Source organism: Oncorhynchus masou, unplaced genomic scaffold (genome assembly GCF_036934945.1).
Source record: "Oncorhynchus masou masou isolate Uvic2021 unplaced genomic scaffold, UVic_Omas_1.1 unplaced_scaffold_3920, whole genome shotgun sequence".
NCBI classification, from domain to species: domain Eukaryota; kingdom Metazoa; phylum Chordata; class Actinopteri; order Salmoniformes; family Salmonidae; genus Oncorhynchus; species Oncorhynchus masou.
The window spans coordinates 5,001-22,500 of record NW_027010323.1 but is presented as its reverse complement, the minus strand read 5'-3'; the positions used below and the strand labels follow the sequence as shown (position 1 = coordinate 22,500).

The following is a 17,500-nucleotide window of genomic DNA, read 5'->3' as shown; positions in this document are numbered from 1 at the left end:
GAGGTTTCCTGCATTACACATCACAGGAGGTTTCCTGCATTACACATCACAGGAGGTTTCCTGCATTACACATCGCAGGAGGTTTCCTGCATTACACATCGCAGGAGGTTTCCTGCATTACTCATCGCACGAGGTTTCCTGCATTACTCATCGCACGAGGTTTCCTGGTTTACTAACCTGCCTGTGTTCAAAACAGACATTCCCGTCAACCGCTAAATGGTTCAGGTCACAGCTATTGACTATAAATCTTCTGCTAAATTGACCAAGATCCTCCAAGGAACACTGCAGGGATTTTCACTTGGAGAGAGCAAGCTGTCTGACCTCTCAATTCCTTGTCTCTAAAAATATTGGAGGTGACATCAGTCATGCATCATTGCATCGCCAGAAGTGCTACTCAGAACTGGTTTCAACCAGTAGTACTAGTCAGAACTGGTTTGAACCAGTAGTACTACTGAGAACTGGTTTGAACCAGTAGTACTACTGAGAACTGGTTTGAACTAGAGGTTATATCACCTGTAGTACTAGTCAGAACTGGTTTGAACCAGTAGTACTACTCAGACCTGGTTTGAACCAGTAGTACTACTCAGAACTTGTTTGAACCAGTAGTACTAGTCAGAACTGGTTTGAACGAGAGGTTCTATCACCAGTAGGACTAGTTAGAACTGGTTTGAACCAGTAGTACTAGTCAGAACTGGTTTGAACTAGAGGTTCTATCACCAGTGGGACTAGTCATTACTGGTTTGAACCAGTAGTACTACTCAGAACTGGTTTGAACCAGTAGTGCTACTCAGAACTGGTTTCAACCAGTAGTACTACTCAGAACTGGTTTGAACCAGTAGCGCTACTCAGAACTGGTTTCAACCAGTAGTCCTACTCAGAACTGGTTTTTACTAGAGGTTCTATCACCAGTAGTACTAGTCAGAACTGGTTTCAACCAGCAGTACTAGTCAGGACTGGTTTGAACCAGTAGTACTACTCAGAACTGGTTTGAACCAGTAGTGCAACTCAGAACTGGTTTGAACCAGTAGTACTAGTCAGGACTGGTTTGAACCAGTAATACTAGTCAGGACTGGTTTGAACCAGTAGTACTAGTCAGAACTGGTTTGAACTAGAGGTTCTATCACCTGTAGTACTAGTCAGGACTTGTTTGAACCAGTAGTACTACTGAGAACTGGTTTGAACCAGTAGTACTACTGAGAACTGGTTTGAACTAGAGGTTATATCACCTGTAGTACTAGTTAGGACTTGTTTGAACCAGTAGTACTACTGAGAACTGGTTTGAACTAGAGGTTCTATCACCTGTAGTACTAGTCAGGACTTGTTTGAACCAGTAGTACTACTGAGAACTGGTTTGAACTAGAGGTTCTATCACCAGTAGTACTAGTCAGGACTGGTTTGAACCAGTAGTACTAGTCAGAACTGGTTTGAACCAGTAGTACTAGTCAGAACTGGTTTGAACCAGTAGTACTAGTCAGGACTGCTTTGAACCAGTAGTACTAGTCAGAACTTGTTTGAACCAGTAGTACTAGTCAGAACTGGTTTGAACGAGAGGTTCTATCACCAGTAGAACTATTTAGATCTGGTTAGAACCAGTAGTACTAGTCAGAACCGGTTTGAACTAGAGGTTATATCACCAGTAGTACTACTCAGAACTGGTTTGAACCAGTAGTGCTACTCAGAACTGGTTTCAACCAGTAGTACTAGTCAGAACTGGTTTGAACTAGAGGTTCTATCACCAGTAGGACTAGTCAGAACTGGTTTGAACCAGTAGTACTACTCAGAACTGATTTGAACCAGTAGTACTACTCAGAACTGGTTTGAACCAGTAGTGCTACTCAGAACTGGTTTCAACCAGTAGTACTAGTCAGGACTGGTTTGAACCAGTAGTACTAGTCAGAACTGGTTTGAACCAGTAGTACTAGTCAGAACTGGTTTGGACCAGTAGTACTAGTCAGGACTGGTTTGAACCAGTAGTACTAGTCAGAACTGGTTTGAACTAGAGGTTCTATCACCAGTGGGACTAGTCATTACTGGTTTGAACCAGTAGTACTACTCAGAACTGGTTTGAACCAGTAGTGCTACTCAGAACTGGTTTCAACCAGTAGTACTACTCAGAACTGGTTTGAACCAGTAGCGCTACTCAGAACTGGTTTCAACCAGTAGTCCTACTCAGAACTGGTTTTTACTAGAGGTTCTATCACCAGTAGTACTAGTCAGAACTGGTTTCAACCAGCAGTACTAGTCAGGACTGGTTTGAACCAGTAGTACTACTCAGAACTGGTTTGAACCAGTAGTGCAACTCAGAACTGGTTTGAACCAGTAGTACTAGTCAGGACTGGTTTGAACCAGTAATACTAGTCAGGACTGGTTTGAACCAGTAGTACTAGTCAGAACTGGTTTGAACTAGAGGTTATATCACCTGTAGTACAAGTCAGAACTGGTTTTTACTAGAGGTTCTATCACCTGTAGTACTAGTCAGGACTTGTTTGAACCAGTAGTACTACTGAGAGCTGGTTTGAACTAGAGGTTCTATCACCTGTAGTACTAGTCAGGACTTGTTTGAACCAGTAGTACTACTGAGAACTGGTTTGAACCAGTAGTACTACTGAGAACTGGTTTGAACTAGAGGTTATATCACCTGTAGTACTAGTTAGGACTTGTTTGAACCAGTAGTACTACTGAGAACTGGTTTGAACTAGAGGTTCTAACACCTGTAGTACTAGTCAGGACTTGTTTGAACCAGTACTACTACTGAGAACTGGTTTGAACTAGAGGTTCTATCACCAGTAGTACTAGTCAGGACTGGTTTGAACCAGTAGTACTAGTCAGAACTGGTTTGAACCAGTAGTACTAGTCAGAACTGGTTTGAACCAGTAGTACTAGTCAGGACTGCTTTGAACCAGTAGTACTAGTCAGAACTTGTTTGAACCAGTAGTACTAGTCAGAACTGGTTTGAACTAGAGGTTCTATCACCAGTGGGACTAGTCAGAACTGGTTTGAACCAGTAGTACTACTCAGAACTGGTTTGAACCAGTAGTACTACTCAGAACTGGTTTGAACCAGTAGTGCTACTCAGAACTGGTTTCAACCAGTAGTACTACTCAGAACTGGTTTGAACCAGTAGTGCTACTCAGAACTGGTTTCAACCAGTAGTCCTACTCAAAACTGGTTTTTACTAGAGGTTCTATCACCAGTAGTACTAGTCAGAACTGGTTTCAACCAGCAGTACTAGTCAGGACTGGTTTGAACCAGTAGTACTACTCAGAACTGGTTTGAACCAGTAGTGCAACTCAGAACTGGTTTGAACCAGTAGTACTAGTCAGGACTGGTTTGAACCAGTAATACTAGTCAGGACTGGTTTGAACCAGTAGTACTAGTCAGAACTGGTTTGAACTAGAGGTTATATCACCTGTAGTACAAGTCAGAACTGGTTTTTACTAGAGGTTCTATCACCTGTAGTACTAGTCAGGACTTGTTTGAACCAGTAGTACTACTGAGAGCTGGTTTGAACTAGAGGTTCTATCACCTGTAGTACTAGTCAGGACTTGTTTGAACCAGTAGTACTACTGAGAACTGGTTTGAACCAGTAGTACTACTGAGAACTGGTTTGAACTAGAGGTTATATCACCTGTAGTACTAGTCAGGACTTGTTTGAACCAGTAGTACTACTGAGAACTGGTTTGAACTAGAGGTTCTATCACCTGTAGTACTAGTCAGGACTTGTTTGAACCAGTAGTACTACTGAGAACTGGTTTGAACTAGAGGTTCTATCACCAGTAGTACTAGTCAGGACTGGTTTGAACCAGTAGTACTAGTCAGAACTGGTTTGAACCAGTAGTACTAGTCAGAACTGGTTTGAACCAGTAGTACTAGTCAGGACTGCTTTGAACCAGTAGTACTAGTCAGAACTTGTTTGAACCAGTAGTACTAGTCAGAACTGGTTTGAACGAGAGGTTCTATCACCAGTAGAACTATTTAGATCTGGTTAGAACCAGTAGTACTAGTCAGAACCGGTTTGAACTAGAGGTTATATCACCAGTAGTACTACTCAGAACTGGTTTGAACCAGTAGTGCTACTCAGAACTGGTTTCAACCAGTAGTACTAGTCAGAACTGGTTTGAACTAGAGGTTCTATCACCAGTAGGACTAGTCAGAACTGGTTTGAACCAGTAGTACTACTCAGAACTGATTTGAACCAGTAGTACTACTCAGAACTGGTTTGAACCAGTAGTGCTACTCAGAACTGGTTTCAACCAGTAGTACTAGTCAGGACTGGTTTGAACCAGTAGTACTAGTCAGAACTGGTTTGAACCAGTAGTACTAGTCAGAACTGGTTTGAACCAGTAGTACTAGTCAGGACTGGTTTGAACCAGTAGTACTAGTCAGAACGTGTTTGAACCAGTAGTACTAGTCAGAACTGGTTTGAACGAGAGGTTCTATCACCAGTAGGACTAGTTAGATCTGGTTTGAACCAGTAGTACTAGTCAGAACTGGTTTGAACTAGAGGTTCTATCACCAGTAGGACTAGTCAGAACTGGTTTGAACCAGTAGTACTACTCAGAACTGGTTTGAACCAGTAGTGCTACTCAGAACTGGTTTCAACCAGTAGTACTACTCAGAACTGGTTTGAACCAGTAGTGCTACTCAGAACTGGTTTGAACCAGTAGTACTACTCAGAACTGGTTTTTAAGTCAGAACTGGTTTGAACCAGTAGTACTACTCAGAACTGGTTTGAACCAGTAGTGCTAGTCAGAACTGGTTTCAACCAGTAGTACTACTCAGAACTGGTTTGAACCAGTAGTGCTACTCAGAACTGGTTTGAACCAGTAGTACTACTCAGAACTGGTTTTTACTAGAGGTTCTATCACCAGTAGTACTAGTCAGAACTGGTTTCAACCAGCAGTACTAGTCAGGACTGGTTTGAACCAGTAGTACTACTCAGAACTGGTTTGAACCAGTAGTGCTACTCAGAACTGGTTTGAACCAGTAGTGCTACTCAGGACTGGTTTGAACCAGTAGTACTACTCAGGACTGGTTTGAACCAGTAGTACTAGTCAGGACTGGTTTGAACTAGAGGTTATATCACCTGTAGTACTAGTCAGAACTGGTTTTTACTAGAGGTTCTATCACCTGTAGTACTAGTCAGGACTTGTTTGAACCAGTAGTACTACTGAGAACTGGTTTGAACTAGAGGTTATATCACCTGTAGTACTAGTTAGGACTTGTTTGAACCAGTAGTACTACTGAGAACTGGTTTGAACTAGAGGTTCTATCACCTGTAGTACTAGTCAGGACTTGTTTGGCACTCACTCACTAATGCAGGCACTCACTCACTAATGCAGGCACTCACTCACGCCAGCAGGCACTCACACACTCATGCAGGCACTCACACACTCATGCAGGCACTTACTCCTCATTTTCATACAGGTATTTCACCATCACCCAGGGCACCAGGAAGATCAGAGGGGCACCTGCAGAGAGAATCACATTAAACACACCAAGAACTCATAGACTATCTAACCCTGAGACTGACTATCTCTATAATATCTCTACTACCTAACCCTAAGGGTGACTATCTCTATAATATCTCTACTACCTAACCCTGAGACTGACTATCTCTATAATATCTCTACTACCTAACCCTGAGACTGACTATCTCTATAATATCTCTACTACCTAACCCTGAGACTGACAATCTCTATAATATCTCTACTACCTAACCCTGAGACTGACTATCTCTATAATATCTCTACTACCTAACCCTGAGGGTGACTATCTCTATAATATCTCTACTACCCAACCCTGAGGGTGACTATATCTATAATATCTCTACTAACTAACTAACCCTGCGGGTGACTATATCTCTAATATCTCACTACATAACCATGAGACTGACTATCTCTATAATATCTCTACTACCTAACCCTGAGACTGACTATCTCTATAATATCTCTACTACCCAACCCTGAGGGTGACTATATCTATAATATCTCTACTACATAACCATGAGACTGACTATCTCTATAATATCTCTACTAAATAACTAACCCTGAGACTGACTATCTCTATAATATCTCTACTACCTAACCCTAAGGGTGACTATATCTATAGTATCTCTACTACCTAACCCTGAGACTGACTATCTTTATAATATCTCTACTACCTAACCCTGAGACTGACTATCTCTATAATATCTCTACTACCCAACCCTGAGGGTGACTATATCTATAATATCTCTACTAACTAACTAACCCTGAGGGTGACTATATCTCTAATATCTCACTACATAACCATGAGACTGACTATCTCTATAATATCTCTACTAAATAACTAACCCTGAGACTGACTATCTCTATAATATCTCTACTACCTAACCCTGAGACTGACTATCTCTATAATATCTCTACTAAATAACTAACCCTGAGACTGACTATATCTATAATATCTCTACTACCTAACCCTGAGACTGACTATCTCTATAATATCTCTACTACCCAACCCTGAGGGTGACTATATCTATAATATCTCTACTACATAACCATGAGACTGACTATCTCTATAATATCTCTACTAAATAACTAACCCTGAGGGTGACTATATCTCTAATATCTCACTACATAACCCTGAGACTGACTATCTCTATAATATCTCTACTAAATAACTAACCCTGAGACTGACTATCTCTATAATATCTCTACTACCTAACCCTGAGACTGACTATCTCTATAATATCTCTACTACCTAACCCTGAGACTGACTATCTCTATAATATCTCTACTACCTAACCCTAAGGGTGACTATATCTATAGTATCTCTACTACCTAACCCTGAGACTGACTATCTTTATAATATCTCTACTACCTAACCCTGAGACTGACTATCTCTATAATATCTCTACTACCCAACCCTGAGGGTGACTATATCTATAATATCTCTACTAACTAACTAACCCTGAGGGTGACTATATCTCTAATATCTCACTACATAACCATGAGACTGACTATCTCTATAATATCTCTACTAAATAACTAACCCTGAGACTGACTATCTCTATAATATCTCTACTACCTAACCCTGAGACTGACTATCTCTATAATATCTCTACTACCTAACCCTGAGACTGACTATCTCTATAATATCTCTACTACCTAACCCTGAGACTGACTATCTCTATAGTATCTCTACTACCCAACCCTGAGACTGACTATCTCTATAGTATCTCTACTACCTAACCCTGAGACTGACTATCTCTATAATATCTCTACTACCTAACCCTGAGGGTGACTATATCTATAATAGATCTACTACCTAACCCTGAGACTGACTATATCTATAATATCTCTACTACCTAACCCTGAGGGTGACTATCTCTATAATATCTCTACTACCTAACCCTGAGGGTGACTATCTCTATAATATCTCTACTACCTAACCCTGAGGGTGACTATCTCTATAATATCTCTACTACCTAACCCTGAGGGTGACTATATCTATAATATCTCTACTACCTAACCCTGAGGGTGACTATATCTATAATATCTCTACTACCTAACCCTGAGGGTGACTATATCTATAATATCTCTACTACCTAACCCTGAGACTGACTATATCTATAATATCTCTACTACCTAACCCTGAGACTGACTATCTCTATAATATCTCTACTACCTAACCCTGAGACTGACTATCTCTATAATATCTCTACTACCTAACCCTGAGACTGACTATATCTATAATAGATCTACTACCTAACCCTGAGACTGACTATATCTATAATAGATCTACTACCTAACCCTGAGGGTGACTATATCTATAATAGATCGACTCAGGTGTCTGGCTACCAAACAGATTACCAAATGCTCTGTCTTCTGGTATATAATGGGCTATGCTCGACAAATACACAACCTCCACCCCCCCCCCACCCCCCATCTCCTCCCCTCCTCACCCCAGCCGATACACAGGTAGATGTTGAAGTAGTTTCTCTCAGTGAACACGGTGATGACCAGCAGGTTGTGGAGGTAGATGCCTTCCACCAGCAGCCAATAGCTGTTAGCCATGATACTGTACTGCATCATCACCACGGCGATACGACACCCCACCGCCGTCTACAGGACACAACACACACAAAAAAAAAAAAACGTTTCAAGACTTAACAAAGCCCTTATAATCCTCCAGTATGGATAAACAATGCTTCAGAGATCAAACCCTTATAATCCCCCAGTATAGATAAACAATGCCACAACCTGCCACTTTACCTCACCCTGGTCAACTCAAAACACCCACCTTGTTGTTGACTGGCCACTTTACTTCACCCTGGTCAACTCAACACACCCACCTCGTTGTTGACTGGCCACTTTACCTCACCCTGGTCAACCCAACACTCCCACCTTGTTGTTGACTGGCCACTTTACCTCACCCTGGTCAACTCAACACACCCACCTTGTTGTTGACTGGCCACTTTACCTCGCCCTGGTCAACTCAACACACCCACCTCGTTGTTGACTGGCCACTTTACCTCACCCTGGTCAACCCAACACACCCACCTTGTTGTTGACTGGCCACTTTACCTCACCCTGGTCAACCCAACACTCCCACCTTGTTGTTAACCTGCCACTTTACTTCACCCTGGTCAACTCAACTCAACGCTCCCACCTTGGTGTTGACTAGCCACTTTACCTCACCCTGGTCAACTCAACTCAACGCTCCCACCTTGTTGTTGACTGGCCACTTTACCTCACCCTGGTCAACTCAACACAACACTCCCACCTCGTTGTTGACTGGCCACTTTACCTCACCCTGGTCAACACAACCCAACATACCCACCTCGTTGTTGACTGGACTCTTTACCTCACCCTGGTCAACCCAACACACCCACCTTGTTGTTGACTAGCCACTTTACCTCACCCTGGTCAACACAACCCAACATACCCACCCTCGTTGTTGACTGGACTCTTTACCTCACCCTGGTCAACTCAACACTCCCACCTTGTTGTTGACTAGCCACTTTACCTCACCCTGGTCAACTCAACTCAACGCTCCCACCTTGTTGTTGACTGGCCACTTCACCTCACCCTGGTCAACACAACACTCCCACCTCGTTGTTGAACGCACTACTTTTAACCACGACCCTTTCAGACAAACAACAACACACCTCGTTGTTGACGAGCCCTCCACCTCATAGTCTGTAACATCCTGGTCCTGTCCAATGTTGACGCTGGGAGCCTCCAGCATGGCGTCCTTTATCAGGATGGACAGAGCACGCAGGATGAAGGATGCAAACAGGTTCATGTGGATGTTGTTCCTCATACAGTGGAGCTTCCTGTAAGGGGAGGGGGGGGGGGGGCAGTGTGCTTCCTGTTAGGGGGAGTGTCAACTACAGCAGAGGTAATAATAACAAAGATTAAAGGTTGAAGGAATGGAATTAGAATATGTATATCTCTATGGTTACTGTCAATAGGTGGCCAAACAGTAAGGTCGGTGGTGCTACCTTGCTTCACTGACATGTCCATTCAAATCAAACTGAGAAGTCATGATGGGTCGCTGAGAGGTCATGGTGGGTGGCTGAGAGGTCATGGTGGGTGGCTGAGAGGTGAGGGTCATGGTGGGTGGCTGAGAGGTGAGAGGTCATGGTGGGTGGCTGAGAGGACATGGTGGGTGGCTGAGAGGTGAGAGGTGAGAGGTCATGGTGGGTGGCTGAGAGGTCATGGTGGGTGGCTGAGAGGTGAGAGGTCATGGTGGGTGGCTGAGAGGACATGGTGGGTGGCTGAGAGGTCACGGTGGGTGGCTGAGAGGTGATAGTTCATGGTAGGTGGCTGAGAGGACATGGTGGGTGGCTGAGAGGTCATGGTGGGTGGCTGAGAGGTCATGGTGGGTGGCTGAGAGGTGAGAGGACATGGTGGGTGGCTGAGAGGTCATGATGGGTGGCTGAGAGGTCATGATGGGTGGCTGAGAGGTGAGAGGTCATGGTGGGTGGCTGAGGGAGGACATGGTGGGTGGCTGAGAGGTCATGGTGGGTGGCTGAGAGGACATGGTGGGTGGCTGAGAGGTCATGGTGGGTGGCTGAGAGGACATGGTGGGTGGCTGAGAGGTCATGGTGGGTGGCTGAGAGGTCATGGTGGGTGGCTGAGAGGACATGGTGGGTGGCTGAGAGGACATGGTGGGTGGCTGAGAGGTCAAGGTGGGTGGCTGAGAGGACATGGTGGGTGGCTGAGAGGACATGGTGGGTGGCTGAGAGGTCATGGTGGGTGGCTGAGAGGTCATGGTGGGTGGCTGAGTGGCTGAGAGGTCATGGTGGGTGGCTGAGAGGACATGGTGGGTGGCTGAGAGGACATGGTGGGTGGCTGAGAGGTCATGGTGGGTGGCTGAGAGGACATGGTGGGTGGCTGAGAGGTCATGGTGGGTGGCTGAGAGGTCATGGTGGGTGGCTGAGAGGTCATGGTGGGTGGCTGAGAGGACATGGTGGGTGGCTGAGAGGTCATGGTGGGTGGCTGAGAGGTCATGGTGGGTGGCTGAGAGGACATGGTGGGTGGCTGGGTGGGTGGCTGAGAGGTCATGGTGGGTGGCTGAGGAGGTCATGGTGGGTGGCTGAGAGGACATGGTGGGTGGCTGGGTGGCTGAGAGGTCATGGTGGGTGGCTGGGTGGCTGAGAGGTCATGGTGGGTGGCTGAGTGGCTGAGAGGACATGGTGGGTGGCTGAGAGGTCATGGTGGGTGGCTGAGAGGACATGGTGGGTGGCTGAGTGGCTGAGAGGTCATGGTGGGTGGCTGAGAGGTCATGGTGGGTGGCTGAGAGGTCATGGTGGGTGGCTGAGAGGACATGGTGGGTGGCTGGGTTGCTGAGAGGTCATGGTGGGTGGCTGAGTGGCTTAGAGGTCATGGTTGGTGGCTGAGTGGCTGAGAGGTCATGGTGGGTGGCTGAGAGGACATGGTGGGTGGCTGAGAGGTCATGGTGGGTGGCTGAGAGGACATGGTGGGTGGCTGGGTGGCTGAGAGGTCATGGTGGGTGGCTGAGAGGTCATGGTGGGTGGTTGAGAGGACATGGTGGGTGGCTGAGAGGTCATGGTGGGTGGCTGAGTGGCTGAGAGGTCATGGTGGGTGGCTGAGAGGTCATGGTGGGTGGCTGAGAGGACATGGTGGGTGGCTGAGAGGTCATGGTGGGTGGCTGAGAGGAGATGGTGGGTGGCTGGGTTGCTGAGAGGTCATGGTGGGTGGCTGAGAGGTCATGGTGGGTGGCTGAGAGGACATGGTGGGTGGCTGAGAGGACATGGTGGGTGGCTGAGTGGCTGAGAGGTCATGGTGGGTGGCTGAGAGGTCATGGTGGGTGGCTGAGTGGACATGGTGGGTGGCTGAGTGGCTGAGAGGTCATGGTGGGTGGCTGAGTGGCTGAGAGGACATGGTGGGTGGCTGAGAGGTCATGGTGGGTGGCTGAGAGGTCATGGTGGGTGGCTGAGTGGCTGAGAGGTCATGGTTGGTGGCTGAGTGGCTTAGAGGACATGGTGGGTGGCTGAGAGGTCATGGTGGGTGGCTGAGTGGCTGAGAGGTCATGGTTGGTGGCTGAGTGGCTGAGAGGACATGGTGGGTGGCTGAGAGGTCATGGTGGGTGGCTGAGTGGACATGGTGGGCGGCTGGGTGGCTGAGAGGTCATGGTTGGTGGCTGAGTGGCTGAGAGGTCATGGTGGGTGGCTGAGTGGCTGAGAGGACATGGTGGGTGGCTGAGAGGTCACGGTGTCTGTCTGTCTTTCCTCTTTACGGTCATGAGGTGAAGGTTACCTGATCATGGTGCCAAGCATTAACACAAATCCTACAGGCTGTCTCAGTGTTTGTGTGTGTATCTCTCTCTCTAGGTGTGTGTGTCTCTGTGTGTGTATGAGTGTGCGTTTGTGTTTGTGTGTCTCTCTCTCTGGGTGTGTGTGTGTATGTGTCTCTCTGTGTGTGTGTGTGTGTGTGTGTGTGTGTGTGTGTGTGTGTGTGTGTGTGTGTGTGTGTGTGTGTGTGTGTGTGTCTCAGTGTGTGTGTGTGTGTATGTGTGTCTCTCTGGGTGTGTGTGTCTCTGTCTGTGTGTGTATGTGTGTCTCTCTCTGTGTGTGTCTCTGTGTGTGTGTGTGTGTGTGTGTGTGTGTGTGTGTGTTACCTGAAAGTGATCAGGATTCCGAGCGCTAACACCAGAGCCCCCAGAGACAGAGAGTAGCCCACGGTGTACATGGTCCGGAACTTCTTGAGGATCTGACCATAGTGAGGCTACACACACACACACACACACACACACACACACACACACACACACACACACACACACACACACACACACACACACACACACACACACACACACACACACACACAGAAACAATAACACACATTGCATTGGGAAAGTATTCAGAACTTGACTTCTTCCACATTTTGTTACATTACAGCCTTATTTTAAAATGTATTAAATTAAATGTTTTCCTCATCAATCTACACATAAATACCCCTAATGACATGACAATACCCCATAATGACATCATAATACCAATGACAAAGCAAAAACTGGTTTTTAGAATTTCTTACAAATGTATTAAAGATATACAACAGAAATATTACATAACTGACTATTACATAAGTATTCAGCCCCTTTGCTATGACACTCGAAATTGATGTGCATCCTGTTTCCATTGATTGGAGTCCACCTGTGGTAAATTCAATTAATTGGACATGGTTTGGAAAGGCACACACCTGTCTATATAAGGTCCCACAGTTGACAGTGCATGTCAGAGCAAAAACCAAGCCATGAGGTTAAAGGAGATGTCCATGAAGCGCCGAGACAGGATTGTGTTGAGGCACAGATCTGGGGAAGGGTACCAAGAAAATGTCTGCAGCATTGAAGGTCCCCAAGAGCACAGTGGCCTCCATCATTCTTAAATGGAAGAAGTTTGGAACCACCAAGACTCTTCCTAGAGCTGGCTGCCCGACCTTGGACAGGAGGTGACCAAGAACCCAATGGTACTCTGATAGAGCTCCAGAGTTCCTCTGTGGAGATGGGAGAACCTTCCAGAAGGACAACCATCACTGCAGCACCCCACCAATCAGGCCTTTATGGTAGAGTGGCCAGATGGAAGCCACTCCTCAGTAAAACGCACATGAAGCCCACTTGGAGTTTGTCAAAAGGCACTTAAAGAACTCTCAGACCGTGAGAAACAAGATTCTCTGGTCTGATGAAACCAAGATTGAACTATTTGGGCCTGAATGCCAAGTGTCACATCAAGAGAAAACCTGGTATCATCCCTATGGTGAAGCATGGTGGTGGCAGCATCATGTCTGGAGGACACCTGGCACCATCCCTATGGTGAAGCATGGTGGTGGCAGCATCATGTCTGGAGGACACCTGGCACCATCCCTATGGTGAAGCATGGTGGTGGCAGCATCATGTTTGGAGGACACCTGGCACCATCCCTATGGTGAAGCATGGTGGTGGCAGCATCCGTCTGTGGTGATGTTTTTCAGCGGCAAAAAGTTGGACACTCGTCAGGATCGAAGGAAAGATGAACGGAACAAAGTACAGAGATCCTTGATGAAAACCTGCTCCAGAGCTCTCAGGCCCTCAGACTGGTCGAAGGTTCACCTTCCAACAGGACAACAACCCTAAGAACACAGCCAAGACAACGCAGGAGTGGCTTCGGGACAAGTCTCTGCTCCAGAGCGCTCAGGCCCTCAGACTGGTCGAAGGTTCACCTTCCAACCTTGACAACAACTCTAAGAACACAGCCATGACAACGCAGGAGTGGCTTCGGGACAAGTTTCTGCTCCAGAGCGCTCAGGACCTCAGACTGGTCGAAGGTTCACCTTCCAACAGGACAACAACTCTAAGAACACAGCCAAGACAACGCAGGAGTGGCTTGGAACAAGTCTCTGAATATCCTTGAGTGGCCCAGCCAGAGCCCTGATTTGAACCTGATTGAACATCTCTGGAGAAACCTGAAAATAGCTGTGTAGCGACGCTCTCCATCCAACCTGACAGAGCTTGAGAGGATCTGCAGAGAAGAATTGGAGAAACTCCCCAAATACAGGTGTGCCAAGCTTGTAGCGTCATGCCTTGTAACATCGTCTTTTCAGTTCACTATGCCTAGCGACTGGAACGAGCTGGAACGATCTCTTAATTCAAAGACTCAATCATGGACACTCTGACAGTTATGGGGTACTGTGTGCAGATTGATGAGGAAAAACTATTGAATCCATTTTAGAATAAGACTGTAATGTCGGAAAATGTGGAAAAATGTCTGAATACCTTCTGAATGGTCTGTACATTTAGCCTACACACCTCAGTACACTCACACGGATGAAAAACACAAATCACTTGTATACACCCCTCCCATCATGTCTCTATGACGATATTTTATCCACAGCATTTCCCGAGCCTCACTCACAAGAGACACATCATTTTCACCTGAGCGGGATCATTAGCATCACACTCGCTCGTGTTCTTCTGGGGAACCCACTGGCCGTCCGCGTCACACTCCCTGTACACCGAACCATGCTGGACTGGAACAGACACATTACGGGGAGACTGTCATTCACTGACCCAAGCAGACTTGGTACCCTTTCACACTACCTGTCACACTAACCTGACAGAAGTTTCAGATATTTGATGTGAGTATTGAGCGTGATATACAAAGCTATTCACCAATCAACAAACCAATCAATTCATCATCAACCTTCACCTTTGTGGTGCCAGGGCAGGTACCAGGGACAGGACACACTGACAGTAGTGTTGGCGAGTCCATCGGGCCAGCAGGCATACATGTCAAAGGTCCTGTTACACACAACACCTACAGGAAACAGTTACAGAACATCTCTTTATCTGGGGGAACCAATTACTGTTGATCGGAACACATCCTGTCCAATCAGATCTGTGACGGGGAGGGAGTATCTTCCTGGAATGAAGGATAGACGTGTTTATTTATTACATTTATTTTAACTTTATTTAACCAGGCAAGTCAGTTAAGAACAAATTCTTATTTTCAATGACGGCCTAGGAACAGTGGGTTAACTGGCCTAAGGACAGTGGGTTAACTGCCTGTTCAGGGGCAGAACGACAGATTTGTACCTTGTCAGATCGGGGTTTGAACTTGCAACCTTGCGGTTACTAGTCCAACGCTCTAACCACTAGGCTGTATCTACTGCCACAGCCGACCCTCACCGGGAGAGCAGAAGGGAGGACCTTCACCTTTCCCATAATGCACGGTGCTACACAGTGTTTTTGGTGTGAGTGTGCGTGCCGGCGTGTGCGCGTGTTTCTCACCAGTGAGTGGCGGTTCTCTGCTGTGATTGCGGCTACACTCCTCCGTGTACATCACCCATCTCTGCATCAACGCCTTTAATGGCTTAGCTGAGGACACCTGGGGGACAGACAGACAGACAGTAAACAGATAACCAGGGACACCTGGGGGACAGAGGTCAGTAAACAGATAGCCAGGGACACCTGGGGGACAGACAGACAGACAGTCAGTAAACAGATAACCAGGGACACCTGGGGGACAGACAGACAGTCAGTAAACAGATAACCAGGGACACCTGGGGGACAGACAGACAGACAGTAAACAGATAGCCAGGGACACCTGGGGGACAGACAGTCAGTAAACAGATAGCCAGGGACACTTGGGAGACAGACAGACAGTAAACAGATAGCCAGGGACACCTGGGGGACAGACAGACAGTAAACAGATAACCAGGGACACCTAGGGGACAGACATACAGTAAACAGATAGCCAGGGACACCTGGGGGACAGACAAACAGTCAACAGATAGCCAGGGACACCTGGGGGACAGACAGACAGTAAACAGATAGCCATGGACACCTGGGGGACAGACAGACAGTAAACAGATAGCCAGGGACACTTGGGGGACAGACAGTAAACAGATAGCCAGGGACACCTGGGGGACAGACAGACAGTAAACAGATAGCCAGGGCCACATTGGGGACAGACAGACAGTAAACAGATAGCCAGGGACACCTGGGGACAGACAGGCAGACAGACAGACAGACAGTAAACAGATAACCAGGGACACCTGGGGGACAGTCAGACAGACAGACAGTCAGTAAACAGAGAGGCAGAGAGACAGTGAGACAGACAGGCAGAGAGACAGAGACAGACAGGCAGAGAGATGGAGAGACAGACAAGCAGAGAGACAGACAGGCAGAGATGGAGAGACAGACAGGCAGAGAGACAGACAGGCATAGAGACAGACAGGCAGAGGGCAGAGGTACAGACAGGCAGAGAGATGGAGAGACAGACAGGCAGAGAGGCAGAGAGACATACAGGCAGAGAGGCAGGAGACAGAGAGACATACAGGCAGAGAGACAGATAGGCAGAGAGACAGAGAGACATACAGGCAGAGAGACAGATAGGCAGAGAGACATACAGGCAGAGAGACAGACAGGCAGAGAGACAGATAGGCAGAGAGACAGATAGGCAGAGAGACAGATAGGCAGAGAGACATACAGGCAGAGAGACAGATAGGCAGAGAGACATACAGGCAGAGAGACAGATAGGCAGAGAAACATACGGGCAGAGAGACAGATAGGCAGAGAGACATACAGGCAGAGAGACAGACAGGCAGAGAGACAGATAGGCAGAGAGACAGATAGGCAGAGAGACATACAGGCAGAGAGACAGACAGGCAGAGAGACAGATAGGCAGAGAGACATATAGGCAGAGAGACATACAGGCAGGGAGACAGATAGGCAGAGAGACAGATAGGCAGAGAGACATACAGGCAGAGAGACAGATAGAGAGACATACAGGCAGAGAGACATACAGGCAGAGAGACAGACAGGCAGAGAGACATACAGGCAGAGAGACATACAGGCAGGGAGACAGATAGGCAGAGAGACAGATAGGCAGAGAGACAGATAGGCAGAGAGACATATAGGCAGAGAGACAGACAGACAGAGAGACATACAGGCAGAGAGACAGATAGGCAGAGAGACAGATAGGCAGAGAGACATACAGGCAGAGAGACATACAGGCAGGGAGACAGACAGAGAGACAGAAAGTGTTGAGACTACCTCACTGTGCCACACAGGGCCCGTTCTCAGAGGGTCATTCTACCATGTAAAAACACTTGTGTCACTCCCCAACACGAAACACCAGTCACTTACAGGCCTGGGGTGGCTGGCTTCCCATGTCTGAATGTTTCCCTACAGAGGGACTCACTGCTAGGCTGCATTCTGTTGACAGGACAATGAGTGGAATCCTTGGAAGGATCCAACCTGTCAATTAGCTTCAATGAATTCCTCTTCAAAAGCATCCAGGGTGGAGTGTCTGTCTGTCTGTCTGTCTGTCTGTCTGTCTGTCTGTCTGTCTGTCTGTCTGTCTGTCTGTCTGTCTGTCTGTCTGTCTGTCTGTCTGTTTGTCTCTGTCTGTGTGTGTGTGTGTGTGTGTGTGTGTGTGTGTGTGTGTGTGTGTGTGTGTGTGTGTGTGTGTGTGTGTGTGTGTTTCCAGCCTCACTTGGATGCTGGAGAA

At 47.0% G+C, this 17,500-nt stretch overlaps 1 protein-coding gene across 1 annotated transcript in view; it reads right to left on the bottom strand.

The window, feature by feature from the left end:
• The window catches only part of LOC135534750 (glucagon receptor-like), a gene marked incomplete at its 3' end in the record, with an annotated part of 20,740 nt that overhangs the window by 3,104 nt on the left and 136 nt on the right, over window positions 1-17,500 (bottom strand). The window contains exons 1-8 of the mRNA XM_064961637.1: window positions 17,486-17,500; window positions 15,277-15,373; window positions 14,696-14,803; window positions 14,422-14,516; window positions 12,130-12,236; window positions 9,148-9,319; window positions 7,946-8,105; window positions 5,411-5,471 (exon numbers count right to left, since the gene is read on the bottom strand). The exon at window positions 17,486-17,500 is cut by the window's right edge and continues 136 nt beyond it. Coding sequence (XP_064817709.1) covers window positions 5,411-5,471; window positions 7,946-8,105; window positions 9,148-9,319; window positions 12,130-12,236; window positions 14,422-14,516; window positions 14,696-14,803; window positions 15,277-15,373; window positions 17,486-17,500 — 815 coding nt within the window. The remainder of the gene's footprint in view (window positions 1-5,410; window positions 5,472-7,945; window positions 8,106-9,147; window positions 9,320-12,129; window positions 12,237-14,421; window positions 14,517-14,695; window positions 14,804-15,276; window positions 15,374-17,485) is intronic.